The sequence below is a fragment of the Harpia harpyja genome, chromosome 2 (genome assembly GCF_026419915.1).
Source record: "Harpia harpyja isolate bHarHar1 chromosome 2, bHarHar1 primary haplotype, whole genome shotgun sequence".
Classification (NCBI taxonomy): Eukaryota; Metazoa; Chordata; class Aves; order Accipitriformes; family Accipitridae; genus Harpia; species Harpia harpyja.
This window is the reverse complement of record NC_068941.1, coordinates 56508083-56525142: the sequence shown is the minus strand read 5'-3', so window position 1 is coordinate 56525142 and position 17060 is coordinate 56508083. Positions and strand designations below refer to the sequence as shown.

Sequence of the window (17060 nt, the reverse complement as noted above, 5' to 3'; positions counted from 1 at the left end):
TAATTCTTACTGCCTTTGACTTAAGATAAATGAAATATGGAATATAAACAATATGTGAATCTAGTTCTTGGATTTCTGTAAGCAAGAGAAAGCAAACTTGGCTTTTAAAAACTGTTATGATTGGCAGATAATTAATACGTACTTAATTTTAGATATTCCATGCTGAGAAAGTTGTGGCACCTTGATAAGATGACCTAGTTCTTTTTTTTCTGTAATCCCTTTAAGATGGCATCTTTTCCATGTGCCGTAAAAATTCATATAGAAACAAGTAAGATGTGTAATAGGAATTCCTTCCCTTCCCTTGCTCCATGATACTTTTGTAAGCAAAGATATTTCCAGTATCATCCATGATTTCTTTTAGTCTTAGATTAGATACATTCATCCTTTCTCTCTCCTCTACTCTCTGTTCTTTCTTCCTTGACCCCCATAAAAAAGGGGGAAAAGTCTACTTTTTTATATAAAATTGATTTATTTTAAACAATTTTCAATAAATTGATACAGAAAACTAATTGTTCTGTTTTTTTAAAAAAAAAGACCCACTGGAGCCCATTAGTGTATGGTGCACTGGTCAAATGGGCTGAGAGGTGCTGTGACCTAGGGATGGGACTGGGCAACCTCAGAGGAGCAGGAACCCCTGAAGCTGATACCACTTCTGCCATCAAACCAGCCAGATGAGCCTGGGAAGGGAGAAAAAAAATGAGGTGAATCATTAGTTCTTTGCTTAATTTCCATTCTTGCACCATGAAATTAGGCTACTTTTTGGCCTGTTGAGCTGTTCCCTTTGTGGCTCCCCTGTGGAAGCGCACAGGAGCACACAGCCAAAGACATTAAAAAAATATGTAGACTTTATGGAAATTTTAGAAGCCACCTCAGGAGTTTAGGCATGTGAAAGGGCTCTCAAGATTTCTTCTTTAAAATCAGTGCCTCAGTCCCTTTTAGAGGATCATCAGCTTTTGTGCAGATCAATACAATTTTCAGCAGTGAAAGGGTTGGGATTTAATTTTGATCCTGAAGTCATTGCTCGTATCTTCCTATTAGCACAGAAAAAAAATATTCCCTGATTGTATTTGTAAATACTTCTCTACTAGTTTGTCAGGCGTTTATTTTTTTATTTGGTCTGGTTTTGAAGAGGACAGAATAGATGGAATTGGTCTGATGTTAGCTTGTAAGAGGCCTTTGCTTATGTCTTACACAAGCGGCTGTCATGGAAACTTAGTAACCACGGGGTGAGAGGTAAAGCCCTGTTACTGATTAAAAACAGCCTAAAAAAGAGTAAATAAAAACAGCAACCTTCATATTATTTTTGCAGGCATTTTCTGGCATGGAAAATGATTCTTAATGACATACCTCAGGAAGGAAGTAGAAATGGAGTTAATAGAAATTTTCCGGACAAAATTGGTTTTAATAGGAAAGCTGAATGTTTATTAAAGATGGTAACTGGAAAGATTTCCCTTTTTTGATACAGGAAAAAAGAACACTTTTAGCCTTTCCAATTGAAAGATTTTTAAAGAAAAACAAAACCAAAAAAATCAAAACCCCCTCAGAAATATTCCTGCAACAATAAAAAATCCAAGTAAACTGAGAAAGGAGATTATTTGGCTGGTGGTAAAAAGAGTAAGTTGAAGCATGACAGTCCTATATTATGGGACTGGGAAATAAATTTTCAGTTGGTCAATTCATGCAATGAAGAAAGTGATAACTAGAACAAGGCAACCTTAAAAAACTATAAAGGAAACACATCCAAAACAACTAAAAAAGTACTATCTTTGTAAATAATGATATAACTTTTAATAATAAATAACTTAGAGCCCCATTATTTGAGTAAAAAGCTTGGTTAGTTGTTTTATTTAAAAGTTTTGAGATTTAAGTACTATTTTAAAATGTCAGTTGTATTTACATAGGCTAGGATAATTGCTATGAAATGTGTCTAATTACCTACCTAAGTTGCCATTAGAAGAAAAAATATATGTTCAGTATTATGTTACCACACATTTGGCTCAAACATGGACTGTTGTCAGAAGTGGAATACTTTTTTTAAAGTTTGCTTTAGTTTGAAATGTTGTGAGTTCCATCAGCCTTATGGAAAAGCAGAATGTTATCCAATAGCTTACATCTCAAAAAATGCACAATGTCTTAATAATTTGTTTTCTGGTAGATCTTTCTCCTTGCTTTTATTGAAAGACCATTTGTAACTTCATGCCCCTGATGAAGATGTGCGCTCACGCCTCAACTGGCCTGTGGTGCCTTCCTCATGCTCCTTCCCAAGCTGCAGTGTGGAGCCGCATCTAATGCTCCTTTCCCAGATCTCTGGGGAGATGCGAGACTGCTTCATTTCCGTCTTGGCAAGGCATGGCATACCACTTTATTTTCAATTACAGATCAAGTGTTAGTTTTAACTTTGATTTTCTTGGCTCTTCTTTGCATACATTACAAATTTTCCTATCTGAATTTCCTATTTATATTTATCCTGTATTCAAGGTGTGGATTTGGGTCAAAAAAATATGTGGATTTTTTTTTTTCTAGACAGTATGGCATTAAATAGTTACTTTCCTTCTCCAAGGCTTCTCCAAAACTCTGATTTTAGACTTGGGGACAGTACTGTGAGTCAGCACTACAAACATTTTCTTTAGACCGTTGGGAATATTTGGAATTCAACAAATGATAGCTAGTAGCTGCTTGGGACATGCTTAATATTAGGTTAAATGACTCATTCCTGGGTCAAAATAACTAGTAGGAATTTGTGCCAATGTAGCCCTTCTTCTTGTTACATATGAAATGCAGGTTTGCAGATTTATTCTTCATGCCTGTATTGGTCTAATAGTGTATGATTATTTTCAGTAGAATGTATTACATTTCTCTTACAGAAGGTCAGGATTTGAGGTATTTTTCTTCCTGAGTACAAAGTGAAAGAGAAATATTAAAGAAAAGTTGAAAGAATTGTTAAGTAGGAAGCCCTTTAAAAAGTGTTGAATTGTAACTTATTCTTTTCAGAAATGATCCTGTCATAACATTATACAGATAGCCTACATTACTGTTGAGCTTTATAAAGATTCTTTTTCTCTCTTAAGATGTTTGTGATCATCTTATGTAGATTAGGACATAGATTGCACTAATTTTATTTTTTTGTTGTAATCTGGATTTTTATTCTCAGAACCACTAAAATGCTAATTACTTTATCTTGACATAGAAAAGATTCTTGCTGGCACTTGATGAATCCTTTTATGAATACTAGTACATCTTCTCAAATCTCATCAGAGCTGCACAAACCATACAAACCATGTTGTGGTTCTTTTCTTGTGCATGTCAAAAGTTATGTTTGTTACAGTTGGCTGCAAAGTCCTGACTTCCAAGGCAAAGCAGCACGTACTGTGCAGAGCACCACTGAGGGATTGCAATGGTTCACTAAAGCCCCAGTCCTGCAAACACTTTTGTTCATGTTTAACTTCTGTGTGGTATGAGTAAGTTATATGGGCAAGCGCATGGATATGCTTTTGCAAAGTTAGCACCTCTAGTTATGTAAAACCCCACAGCTTTTTGGCCCGTAGCGGCGAGGCAGTATCTGTGAGACAAGCCAGAGTCAACAGCAAAGCAGCTTTTAACCAGTTTGTCATTTGGGCTTCTGCAGTATTTTGCTTCAGTCTGTGCAAGAGTTTCATAAATTAATGGGGATTTTTTTTTTTTAATTTAAAATTCCCTGAGCATGAATTTCCGCATAACTCTATGAAAATATGTTCATACTCTTTTGACACTGTAAGAGAAAGTCTTACATTAGCCTTCCATAGGAAAAGAAAATAAATAAAATAGTTTTCTCTTTTAGTTCATTCCTTCTAATGTGGTCAGCTGTTTCATGGCAAGAAGATAATTTCTGATCAACTTCTTTATGGAAAGAATGTGCTGCAAAAGTCCTTGGAGTATCCAAGTCAGAGAAATGTTGGATGAGCCACTTCAGATTAATCCAAGTGTGATGTAGTTGCTAAGAAGCAGAAGTCTCTAAAGCCAGAAACTAAGCTATAAAGTAATGTTGTTGGTCAAAACACAGTTGGATTTGTAACTGGAAACAAACTGTTTGTTTGCAATAGCAAAAGTGGATTACACAGAGTGGATGTATCACAGCTCTTTTCTGGAGAGAATCAAGAATTTTCTCGGAGAGAGAAGCTGGGTATGCTATTGCTATTGCAGGTAGCTGCCTCCAGACAGCACTCTTTATGCTCAGTCTTGTCCAAAGTGCCTCAGATCTGGCATCCTTCACTGATACCCCACCAGACCCTGTACCTTCATGAACACCTCTCTGATGCTGCTGTGTCACACACCCTGAGGCATACAACTACACCTTTCAGCTGAATCTACAAAATGCCAGTCCGCTGGGTAGCAATATGGTCTTCTTGTAGTTTTGAGTATGCATGACTAAAAACACACACAAAACTGAGTGTCCACAGGGCCTCTGAACCAAACAGTCCATAGTGGTGACATACTGATCTACCCCATGGTGCTGTAGATCTAGGTGGGACAGATGCAAGCTATTTTATTTCACCAGCCAGTGTACTCCCTGCCTCTTGGCCAGGAGCCAGGGACCGTTCTAGGTTTGTAGCTGCTGTGTGCTCCTGTTCCCAGAATTAAGTTTTAGAAAATCAAACAAACCGCAGCAGCGCAGCTCCTATCTGTCTTTGTAATGATCCATAAATTTACCCGTGTTACCAGGGATGAATTGTTATCACATTCAGGTGATAGGTCCGAAGGAACCAGAAAGTGCACTTGCGAGTTACTTTCCAGCCCCATGGATGTCAGTAGAGTTTCTACTGTTAATTTAAAGAATGAGGATGAGATTTTGAACTGATTTATACAGCCCCTGAAGGATTTGAACTTTTAGTGTCTGTAACAAATCTGTACCATAATAAGGTCAAGATTAAAAATGAAGAGAGGCAGAAAGCAAAGAGGGATCCTGTAAATACTAAATCTGGGTTACTATAATCTTGTTTCTGGCATTTTCCATAAAAGGAAGATCCACTTCTGAAGAGGCAATCCCAGAGGAGCTGGTGCCTCAAAGTTAGAAAGTTTTGGAGATGTTCCGGTTACATGGATGAGTAAATAACTGCTCATTTTCCAGTTTTCAGTGAGATGTACTGGAATTGGATTTTTGCAAATTCTAGAAACCTTATGGTACATTCACTGGATTGTTTTATGTGGTATATTAGATAAAGTAGTTAAATATGGTGACTGCAATATATGTTATGGCACTTGCAGACAAACTTAAACCAGAGAAATAATGGGCATGGTTATATTTCTGTTCTGTTTGGGGAGTCAATCCATGTAAGATGTAACGATGGTGCTCTGCTGTGAAATAATGAGGGGTGGGTTTTTTTCTTCTTAATTGTACAGTGACTAACTTGAAAGAGTGCTAGGGATTGCAGTGGGTAGTGAAAAAAGATCCAGAAAAAAAGATGACACCCCTAAAATATTTATTGTGGAAAAGTGTGAACAATCCTTGTAGTGTTGTGGTTGTGTATTGTTGGGAGAGGAAGGGTTAGCCCATTCTGTCATTACTGTCTACTTCTCCCTGTTTCCTAATTCAAAGTCTTCATTTTGAATCAAATCCTGACCCCTATGATATAATTTGGAATTTTGCTGTTGGCTTCAGTCTGACCAGGTTTGTGTATTTAATACCAAGAATTGTTTGTCTTGCTCTTGTTGTGAGTATAACAACGTGTCCTGGCTGGCTGTGTGTTAAATTTGCACAGTGCAAAAGGTTTTGAAATGTGTGTACATACAAATACAAACCATGCATATATAGAAAATGTCCATAAAATATTTTATAGGTGTTTTATAGATGCTATAGGAAGAAATAGGATTGTAGGGAATTAATATGTTTACAGAAATGCAAATTTGAAATTAAACTACTTTCTTAAGCTTGTTCTACCTTATTGGAAATACAGAATTCCAATTCCGCTGTTTAAATTTGGGCACATGCCCCTGTTATGACCACATCTATATGGCCTGCATAGTCTTCAGTTTTATGACCACATTTAGAAAGTAGTTGACAGTAGCTGTCAAGGTTTGCTTTTTTGTTTGTTTTGGGGGGGGTGGTTGATTTTGGTTTGTTGGTTTTGGTTGGGGTTTTTTTTTTGCTTTGACCTGCTGAACTTTCTTTTATTAATAATTAATAAAGCCACTTCAGAATTATTTACATATGGTGATACCCCAGAAAGTAGTTCCAGCTCCAGGAGTGACAGAAATTCATAGATCAGCCCGGTACAGTGCATCATCATTAACCTGGAAGGAGTCTACCAGAAAGCGATTGAAGTAGAACACCACTGCCAGGCTAGTCTCACACTCAGCTTTTCTGTGGGGGTATCCTGCCCTTATACTGTGGGAAGGTATGCCTGAGGAAGGATAACTTTTAGAAGTCAAGTAGAAATGGAGTCTCTGTATTCAGCAGATTATGAAGCAATTACATCTTCTACTTTTTTTTTTTTTGAAGTGGAAGGGATGTTTTCCATGATTAAGCAATAAATCCCTTAATTTATGCATTAACAACAATTCCTAGTGGATCTATGTGGTTGGAAATGATTCAGAACTGGTCTTGAGGATGTTAACTAAAATCTACACGAATAATTCTCAAGTCATTCACAGACTTGCTAGAGATAGATGGTTTGGAAAAAAAATGCCTAGATATTGTAATGGTTGAGAGTGATGCTCCTTAAAAGTAATCTCCATATATTTCCACACAAGAAACCTAACCTGTTTAGCAGCTTGCACCTCTAGCATAGCTTCTTGTTTCTGTCTTTTGACCAGGTATTAACTGTGAAAGAGATAAAGTTTGTATTTAACAAGCATGAGGTCAGCAAGAGGGGAAGAATGAGTATTGTTATCATTAGAGCTTCAATGAACAAGACCTTTTCTCTTCACACCTTTTTGCACTTTAAGAAAAAAACAGCCTTGGAGAATGTAAGAAATGACATCTGGACTCCTGGTCTTGAAATATGGCCCACCCCTGTGGAGCACACTCTTCTTGGAGGCATTTCTCCTTGGATCCGGGAGAGCTGAGGGAAGGTTGTCTTTGTAGTTCGCACATGGCCGCAGGAAGCAGGACTTTTCATGAGGGAAGGAAGAGGAGCCTTCTGTGCTCCTGCAGCACTGGCAGATTTTACACTTGGGGAAAACTAAAAGCTGAGAGCAAGTTGCAGGGGGCTGCCACACTACATGTGTTTTCCTCCATATTGTCTTAGGAAAGACTTTTTAATGATGAGAAGCATAGGGCTTTTCTCTGCAAGGCTCATATTTTCAGTGTTCTCTGAACAAAAAGAGAGATATTTAAACACAAGTGTTTTAAGGGAAAAAATATGCTGTGAATAATATTGACTGGAAATGCTACTACATGTTTGGGGTGGGGTTGTCTGCCATTGGAAGTAACGAAAAATACAGCTGTACGTTATCCATTGAGGTTTGGTTTATTCTGGAAGCTAATTTATAAGAAACTAAGGGTTAGTTATTGGTTGTGTCACAGGAATATTTGGACTGTTCTAATTCCAGTCTTCAGCATTCTTACATTTCAAGCCACATAAAGGAGAACAGGTATGTGCTGCATCTTCCCCAGTTCAAGAGAATGGGCTCTATCTAACCACACTCTGTAAATGTACTGTCTTCTGTGTTGTTTCTAGCCACAGCAATACCTTTCAAATTATTTATATTCTTCTGAAATGTACTTAGCCAAAGCAGTTTTCATGCTACGCTATTGCATTCAGGTTTCAAAGCATTACAAAGTATCCTTAAATATGCTTCAAAGCCAGTTTATTTTTTACAAGGGCAGTGCGATAACTTTGCTTTCGCAGTGGGAGACCAAGTTTGACATCCACATTTTTGCTTTTCCTTCAGGATGTGTAAAAGGAGTCCATGGGGGGTGTGCGGTCGGTACCCTCACTACAGTGTGTGTTTTGTATGCAAGCACATAGGTGTGTTTAAATGTAGAAAATGCCATTCCAGTTGGATTTTGTGTTGTGAAGACAGTGGATACGATTTATCTGGACAGCAGCAAGACTCTCCCTCCCTGCCTTAGCTGGGCAAATAACTGGCCGGCTAGCAGCCCTCCAATCACCGGCCTGCTGAGCCTCCACCCCCTCAGCACCGACAGCTTTCACACCACCTACAGCTGGCTTTTAAAGCAAATATTTTAATAAAATCACTTTCAGTCATTACTCTTCCATTAAGACTGCAGAAGTTTGGGACTGGGTAAGAGGAGCAGAAGTCTGCCCAGCAGAAGTTGCTCTGAATCAGGTTTGTAATGAAGTTTACTGCTGAAAGAGGCAACCTGAAAGCAATGTAGCTTATTTTAGGAAACTTTGCCTTTAACGTATGTGCTTTTTAAGTAGCAAGAGCTGTGCTATGTGGTATTACATTTAGTTTACCTTACAGCATTATCGTGTCTCTGACAAAGTGCAAATTACAGTGTTAATAGATAGAAGATGCAATTGATGTTTTCCTTCCCAGTCTGCTGGAAGGTGTTTCTGCTTTTGGATGATAAAGCTTTCCTTTTCTGTTTTATACATATTAGACTTCTGTTACAGGTGCTGCTTTCCAATTTTAGGGCTTTAAGTATTATTTAAGTACACTACTTTAAATATTACGAGGCATTAGGAGTTTTGTGAAAGTCTTGGGCACAACATCAACTTTTAGGACACTTGCAGTAAAATCATGTATTGTCTGTGCATGTGTGTACACACACAGAAAAATCATAGACTATACCTCATTTCGCTTCATCTCTGAATTCTTTTACTTTCATATATTATTGCACCAGATCTAATCAATGCAATACTGCAATTTTGATTAAGGTTAAATGTACTTAAGAGCAAACAGAAATTTTCTCATAAATTCTACAGATGGAAAATATAAAATATAAACTTTTACAGTTTTTTTCAGGAAAATGAGGCTGAAGGAAGACTCTAAATTAATCTGTATCTAATCAGTATATTTTTATATCTTCCCCTTTTCAATATGTTACAGACTTATTGGAGTATTTTCTCCGTAATTGGTACGCTGTTTAAAATGTTAAAGTACCACACCTAAAATTTGTAGTATATTATAGTACATAATATTAATTGAACAAAATAGTTTATAAGTAAAATATCTTTAAGTTACTTTTGCTTCAGGAATCTTTAAACATACATCTCAATAACAGTATTAAAACTTTCAGAGGTTTTATATTGCATTATAACAGTTGCTTTCCATATGAGATTTATATCTTTTTTATTAGAGCTTTTAACAGAAAATTTTGTAGGAAAAGCTGAATGGCAACTGCAGCAAAACTTTGGGTTTTCCCACCTGTAGTCTGGGTTTGATGTGTACTAACTTATTACACGTAATTAAATTAAAATATTATTTTAATGAAAGAGTGTGGCAATACATGATATAAGTTACTTCTTTGCTCCAATACCCACCTATTGTTTGTGTTTTGTTTTGGGGTAGGTGGTTGTTAGATTATTTTTACATGGAAAATACTTTGCAAAAATGGTAGATTTTACATGACTGTGAAGCAGTCAAAGCAATTTTAAAGATGAATACAAACTTTGCAGATGGAGACTTTTTCCCTTGCATTGTGTTTGTAGTTACAAGTTTTTTGACACCAAACTTTTCCTGCTAGAAGAGGGCTAACAATGGACAACCATTAAATGTTGCTGATATCTATCTGAATGGAAATGCTGGTATGAATGATAAAGCTGAACCCATCTTCTTGAATTAGCATTCAGATGTGTGGTGGTCAAGCAGTAAATTATCCAGTTTACAACTGGCCAGGAAAGACTGAAATTAAGAAGGGTCTATCAGCAGCTACTGTAGAGAAAAAAACCCAAGACAATGAAGAACAAAAGGGATTGGAGAAATATCTGTGCTTATTCAGGTACTCTGACAAATACCATGACTGCCCATTAGACAGTCATGGAAGCTTTTGGGGTTTCCCCCCCGCTATGTTAGATAGACCTCTCCAGCTCCTTTGCTGTCTAAATTAAGTCCTCCTGTCCTGCCTGTCTCTTTGTTGCATGCAGTTGAAGGGGTAAAACTGTAAACTGCAATGTGGATGGCATTGCGATTCTTTCTAGGAATGCGTTCAAGGAAGGAGGAGGTTTGAATATGGGCTGAACATTGGTCCTCAAGTCTAAGGCAGTTGAACTGGGGCCTCCCTTTTTCGGAGGACTGTTGGAGGCATATTCCGTGTTATAGAGTAATCTGTAGCTAAAGAAAAACTTAGTCCAAAAGTGACTTCAGAAGTGCAGTGACCCGGCGCATGCAGAGCCAGAGAGCTGCCACCTCAGTTGTACACAGCCAAAGGAACATGCCAAGGTCAGTGACAAATGGACTTCATGGGTGTTTGCTTGTGACAAATGTCTCTCTAAAGTAGACTTCACTGAAGTGGAGCCTAGCACAGGTTTGAATGCATGGGAGAAGCAACAGGTTGGGTGTGCTCCTCACCTTCATTAGAAATAACTGCACACTGTTAGTGAGTGCAAGGGCATTTTCCTTTTTGGTTTCTTATAACTAATTCCCTATGCTTAAACTCTGTATAAGCTCAGGATTCAATCTTTACTCTGCTTAAACTGCATGAACAACTCGGCCCACCCTGACGGATTGCACTTTCAGGCTACATGCCTAATGCTGTTGTTCAAAGGCAGGCAGGTATGCAAGTCTGCTCTAAGAAATGTAGAAGAGGTGCCTCAGAGATGCCTCAGAAGCACTGTGAGCTTTGTCAGCAGCAGAGCATTAGGAGAGCTCACTTGCTTCTTGATTGCTTACCCAATATATTACCCCAAATCCCATTTCCCAAGCTGTCAAGTGTGCCTCCCCAGGAAGGCTCAGAGAAGAGCCAGCGCTCATCAGCTGTGCAGGACCTTCAGCAGGGGCCCGGGCCAGTGCTGATGGAACTCATGGCAGCAGAGGTGAAGAGGAAGCAGAGGCCACAACCGCCTGCTAGGGTGAGGCAGGCTTAGACTGCAGCGGGGAAAGAAGGAAGTAAAAAGGAGCAATTAGGAAAATACTGAGACCTGCTGGTCAAAAAGTAGGGGAGAGCATTTTTTCCCGTGTTCACTTACCCTGCTTCATGTTCCTCTCTGTCCCAGACCTCAACAGAAAAGGAAACCGTGAGGTTTGCCCAATCATGCCGGTGCAGGAATAAGACCCTTTTAAAGTGTGTGGTTGCAGTCAGTGTAAGCTTATCTAGGACAATGCTGCCACCAAAAGGCACACCCAGCTGTTACCTTCTTTGTTTCTGTAGGTTAGTATTTCAGTGTGAGATGTGCTCAGCCACAGTGTTAGGATAAACCATGCTTGTGAGTCAGCACACATCAGCACTGAGTCAGAGCCCAGGTTGTTCTCTTGCAGTGGGTCTGTGTTGAAGGATCTGTCTTACAAGGCACACCTCAGAAAAAGGTTACACTTGTCAGTGATTTCTGAAGACACTTTGTCACCACTTACCTATGTCGTTTGGTCCTGTGTGGAGATCAAATACCCTCACAAGCTCATCAGTTCTTCCTGCTGCACCTTCCTATCAAGCATGAAGTGATCAGTACCGGAGTCTTGGGATGGCTCGGCCAGATCTGAAAGGGAGCCATGTCTGAGGTACAATGCTGCACTTGGTACACAGCAACAGAAGTTGTGAAGCAGTGTTCAGACATTATTATACATATCTGCATAGTAAGTATAGGAAACTAGTATAGTAAGTACAGTAAGATGTTCTGGATTGCAGTGGTCCTGGATTGCAGTGGTCGTCGTAAAAGGATGTGTGTTCATCAAGTCCACGTTAGGATGGGTATACCTAAAAAGACACATTTCTCATGCGTATGAGATTATTTTTTTTTCTCTACAGACACAAAGTTGTATCTTGAAGTTGGTTTTGGTTGTGCTCCAGTTTTTAAAGGCTAAAGAAAGGGTGAGTTTGAGTCAGAACTGGTGTTTCATCTTACTGGCTTGTGGCCAGAAAGAACCAGCCTCCTGTCCTCTCCACAAGAATCAGAGAAAGCAGAAGCAGAAAAAAACCTCCTATTTTGTCACAAGGATTCCTTCTCAGCAAAGAAACCCATAATATCACCCAGCTGGCCACTGCAATAGATGACTTTACAACCTTCAGGACTTCTCATCCCAAATTGCAAAGAGCAGAGCAATCTGAGATGCCCCTTGAATAACAAAAGTCTTGGAAACTTTTTAGTGTTCTGAGAACAACGTCTGCCAGAGTATTTTCCCTGTTAATGAAATACCAAATGAACTGTCATTTGGGGGATGGGGAAATAATTCCTTAAAATAATGCCACATTTCTGCAACAGTGGAATTGCTAAGGTGAAGGGCATGGAGTCACAAGAGCATTGCTGCCATGGGCTACAGCTTAAAGAGGATATTAATATCACATCCTAAGTGATTGCTATAGCTTTGGAAAAAGACATAGTGGCCTTGGGAATACTTGTCAATACCACCCAGGATAGACAAACCTGGCTTTGGAGGAGTGGAGTGCCTCAGGCCCAAAGAAAGCCTGCTCTTACTGAAGAGTTCAGGAGCTACAGCAGGGGATTTTGCCTGAACAGTTCAATGTTGATTCCCCTCGGAAGAGCTTATGGATCTCTTCTGTCTGCTGACGTGCACATCATTGTAGTTCTGAAGCTGATGTGTGAAATCTCCTCAGTGGATGAAATCTACATACCATGGGCAGATACTTGTCTCCGGGAGTCTGTCAGGCTGAAAGGACTGCCTAATTGCAGCAGAGCTTTGGAAACTTGCCTGTCTTGCCTCCTTCCACTGTCCTGGGGCAGCTATCACCTTTCTAATGGGCATTAAGCATCACTGCCGAGAGCTGTTCAATTTCATTCACTATCCTTTATCAAATTCCCTTTCCTTGAAAGGGAATGGAGACCTTTTTTTTTTTTTAAAAAATGCTCTTTGAATACAGAAACGGCATGTCTGCGTGTACTTGGGGAGCTATTACAGGAATGGGGAGAAAATGTTTCTGCACAGAGATATCTTTTTCTTTTTCATACCTAAGGGGATTTTTTTCAAGCAATCTCGTATCAGGATGGCAGTTTTCTTGCTTCTGACTCTGTTCTAGGATCAAACACTGTTAAGTGAGCTATCCATCTTGATGCAAAGTCATTGCTGTTAGAGGATTGAACTGTTGTGAGTAGAAATGCCCTTTAGTGGTTGAGGAAACTGATAGAGACTGGGGAGGAATCTACCAGCAAAATATCTTGTCTAAATGAAAAAGCTTCTCAGTTCCCAGGAGGGTTTCACTTAACAAATCATGAGCAGAGCATAGACATTTTTGGTATGAGTTGCAAAGACGAACATCAGTTTGGGGAGATGGCAGATGGTATCACTTAATTCTTACCAAACTCTCAGTCATCAACAATACAATTCAAACAAATAGGTAAAGAAAGACAGAGGTTGCACATTAATGCTGCCTCTTTGAGATATTATTTAAAAGCACATGCCAGCTAATTTAATGTCACAGAAGAGTGTAAATATATTAATTAATAGGTGTGATTAAAGTTCTTTATGCAAATATGGTTTTTCATTGTTTTTCACCAGTGTCTATGCTACCTTTTACGTACCTTAATTATTTCTTTTATTTCAGAGCTCTACATCCACCATGTTGCCCTGTGGACCAGCTTTGTCCTTTGTTCGGTGTCTGGTGCGGAAGAAGAATGTCAGTGGTGAAAGTCTTGAGGACTCCAAGTTGTGCCGATGCTTATCAACGGTGGACCTTATAGCCCTGGGAGTAGGAAGTACCCTTGGTGCTGGCGTTTATGTCCTTGCTGGAGAAGTAGCCAAATCCGATTCTGGACCTAGCATCGTTGTTTCTTTCCTCATTGCTGCGCTGGCATCTGTGATGGCAGGTCTCTGCTACGCTGAGTTTGGTGCTCGTGTTCCCAAGACTGGGTCTGCATATTTGTATACTTACGTAACTGTTGGTGAACTGTGGGCTTTTATCACTGGTTGGAACCTCATTTTATCCTATGTTATAGGTAAGCTTAAGAACAAACACAGGTCTCAAGGGTTTCTGAGACAGCAGATATAAGATACAGATTTGAGTCTGTCTTTCTTTCCTGTCTCTATACTTAGCTACTATTGCTTTTTACTCCTGCTGAGATGAAATAACCAAAGTAATTTGATTAGGTTATTTCCTCCTGTGCATCACCATTGGAAACAGGTTTTTTTTGCAAGATGCTATTGTAAACAGTGTGTCTTCAGCAGCATGAACTGCATACCTTGTATGAAAATTGTCAGACAATTCAGTGATGATGCATAAGAATAAACGGGATTTCATTGCTGGTTTTGGCCAGCAAGAATAATTTCAGTAAAATCAATAAACATTTTTTTTCTGTATATACACAGCAAGGACATTTACAGGACCCCATCACTATAGTATCTCACTTCAAGAAAATCATGACGTTTAAGTACTAACTTGTTCCTATAGCCTCATTCTAATTAAATAGTGTCCTATCTCGTAATCCCATAAAATACAAAGTTGACCAGATCTGAATAAAATCAATGCTTATATGGCAGATATTCAAATAACTATTTCCGTGCTTTAGCAGAGATGATATTTTTTGATTCAGAAACGTTTTCTCCAAGAGGTATGTGTTCCAAGTGCCCGTTATATTGTGTATAAGCATGCCTAACTGTATATGTATACCTAACTACAGGACTGTTGCCAAAATCACTACAAAATCAATATGCCCGAGCATTGTATTGAAGTGTATTTCATAATAGGAGAGTTGTAAAAGTAAGGTTGTATTTAGCTGTGGCCACGTGCACTCTTTACCAGAGGAAAGTATTAATCTTAAATACTAACACTAGCAACATAAATCTTGAGAGTGTTTTTTTGCTTTACTTCCAGGTGGACAAACTTTCCTTCATGTTCTTTTTTTAAACTGCTTTCTTACATTGCTTTATATTGTTTAACATATACCATCTTGTAACTTTAGAAATAAGTGTCTTCCAGAATGACATCAGGTATAAATGATACAGAAATAATTTCTGCAATATTTTGGGAATAAATAAAGTACAACTTTGTATATTTTAGTTGTAGAATAATATGTTACCATTTAACTATGTAGAAAAACTCTAAAATGTTAAAATTCCTCAGCAAAACAAAATCACTGTTTTAACACAAGCTCTGCTTCTTTAAATGCAAGTAGCAACATGGTTAGTTTTATTTCTTTTTCAGTAGAAGTAACTGTATCCCATTGTACATCCTAAACATGCATGTATTTTATGAAGGTACATCAAGTGTAGCGAGAGCCTGGAGTGGTACCTTTGATGAACTTCTTGGAAAACAGATTGGTCATTTCTTCAGAACCTACTTCAAAATGAATTACTCTGGGCTAGCAGAGTATCCTGACTTCTTTGCTGTATTCCTTATATTACTTTTATCAGGTAAGACAATATATGGCTTCATTTATGCTGGTTGTGATGTCAGAGTGTTTCTTACAGACAAAAATGCTAAAGTGTAGTTTGTGTTTTACCAGAAATACCTTAATAATGTCTAAGAAGTCCAGATGCGCATTTGTGTATTGACACAATGACTCTGGGAATTAAATGTATATAATCAAATTTTCATGTGTACCCTTTACTTTTGTTGAAGCTGAGACATGAAATAACCACTTGTCAGTACTTTTTTTATAAAACCCATAATAGAGATTGATGATAATAGGAAAATTATACAATTCTGTGTGGTTTTTATGGCTTTATCACTGGTAAATGCTTTCAGAGGGACCCTGAAACTCTGTAGTTTGGTCATGTGACTTGTCTCCTTAAATCACACACTGTGCATATAGTGGGTATTTGTAAGGTTTTTTTCTCTCTAAATTGTTAACTTATTTGGTATAAAATAACTTTCCCCTTTTTAAGTCTTCAAAAGAGTTGTTTAGCCTAGAACTTGTTTGAGCTAAAGGGCACTCCAAGGTACTGGCGTGCCCCAGCAGACCAATTTGAAACCTGAGTAAACCTTTCATGTCTGCTCCACTCCGTTCTGTTTCTTTTTCGTCATTCCTCACGTATCATGTTTTTAAATCACAAAAATTGACACCAACTGTCTGCTTTTTGAGGAATCAGAAAGCTCAGAAATACTGCAACTTATTTGCATGTTTGCATTTAACAGTTGCTTTCCACAAGGAAATGTTCTTACTGCCACCAGGCATGAAGGAAGCAGTGTTTTCTAAAGTGTATAGTTTGTTTTCAGCCAATACCTTTCAGTATTCAGTAGAGGTCTTACCCATATCTCAAATATTTGTCATGTTCAGTCTGTCTTAAGATCAAACAAAAGCAGGAGCTTTTATTCTCTGAAAGTGAAACTAAGTTATATGGGTATAACCTCCTGTTTTGTTATTCTGTTATGAGTGGCTTTTTTGGACTCAGTACTTAGGAAAACATTTCTGTTCAACTCCTAATGCTAGAATGAGTGACCAGTGCATCTGAAGCTTTTGTTAGGTCTCTGGACATAGCAAGATGAGTTCCCACACTTAGGAAGATCAGGAAGTTTGCTACACAAGGTTTAGTCCAGCATCCTGCCATGTTTGTGGCTTAGAGTTGCTTATAGGACCAGCTCAGACCCTTATGTCTTCAGGAGGGATGGGAATGAATTTGGTATGTAGCTGGAACAGACCTTTCAGTTTCACCTCTTCCGAAGGAAGGAGGAAAAAAATAACATTTTGAAAAGCAGAACACTGAAACTCCACAAACCAACTATAAAATGCTAGTATAGATGCTGCCACCTTTTTTGTTTTGTCCTCTGCCATTGCTGCTTCCTAACATAAGAAGTAGAGATTCTTGATAGAAGAGGACATGTTTCTCCTGTGGTTCACCTCTGCTCCTGAGTTTTCATTTATATCCTGTTTTTTCACCCCCACCATCATTCCTTCTTCACTTCTCTTCTGCTCGTGCTGCAAATTATCTCTCCAGGTCTCTGTGGTAAGCAGCCAAACCACCAGTAAATGAACTGGGTGGAATTCACCGCTGCTGAGAGGAGGGGCAGTGGGGATGGCTCAGGACTGTGTAGGCTGAGCATGATACAGTAATTGGATTCTGAGCTGCCC

General features: G+C 38.6%; 1 protein-coding gene across 5 annotated transcripts in view; it reads left to right on the top strand.

The window, feature by feature from the left end:
* The window catches only part of SLC7A2 (solute carrier family 7 member 2), a 59954-nt gene that overhangs the window by 23525 nt on the left and 19369 nt on the right, over nt 1-17060 (top strand). For 2 of the 5 annotated variants that reach the window (XR_008234114.1, XM_052779953.1), the window contains exons 1-3: nt 8143-8268; nt 13598-13988; nt 15247-15402. Coding sequence is in view for 4 of the 5 variants with exons in the window: in XM_052779953.1 (XP_052635913.1) it covers nt 13613-13988; nt 15247-15402 (532 nt within the window). In the remaining variant the exon portion in view is untranslated. Of the gene's footprint in view, nt 1-8142; nt 8269-13597; nt 13989-15246; nt 15403-17060 lie in introns of those variants that run through there. The other 3 variants (XM_052779955.1, XM_052779957.1, XM_052779956.1) reach the window with 2 other exon arrangements.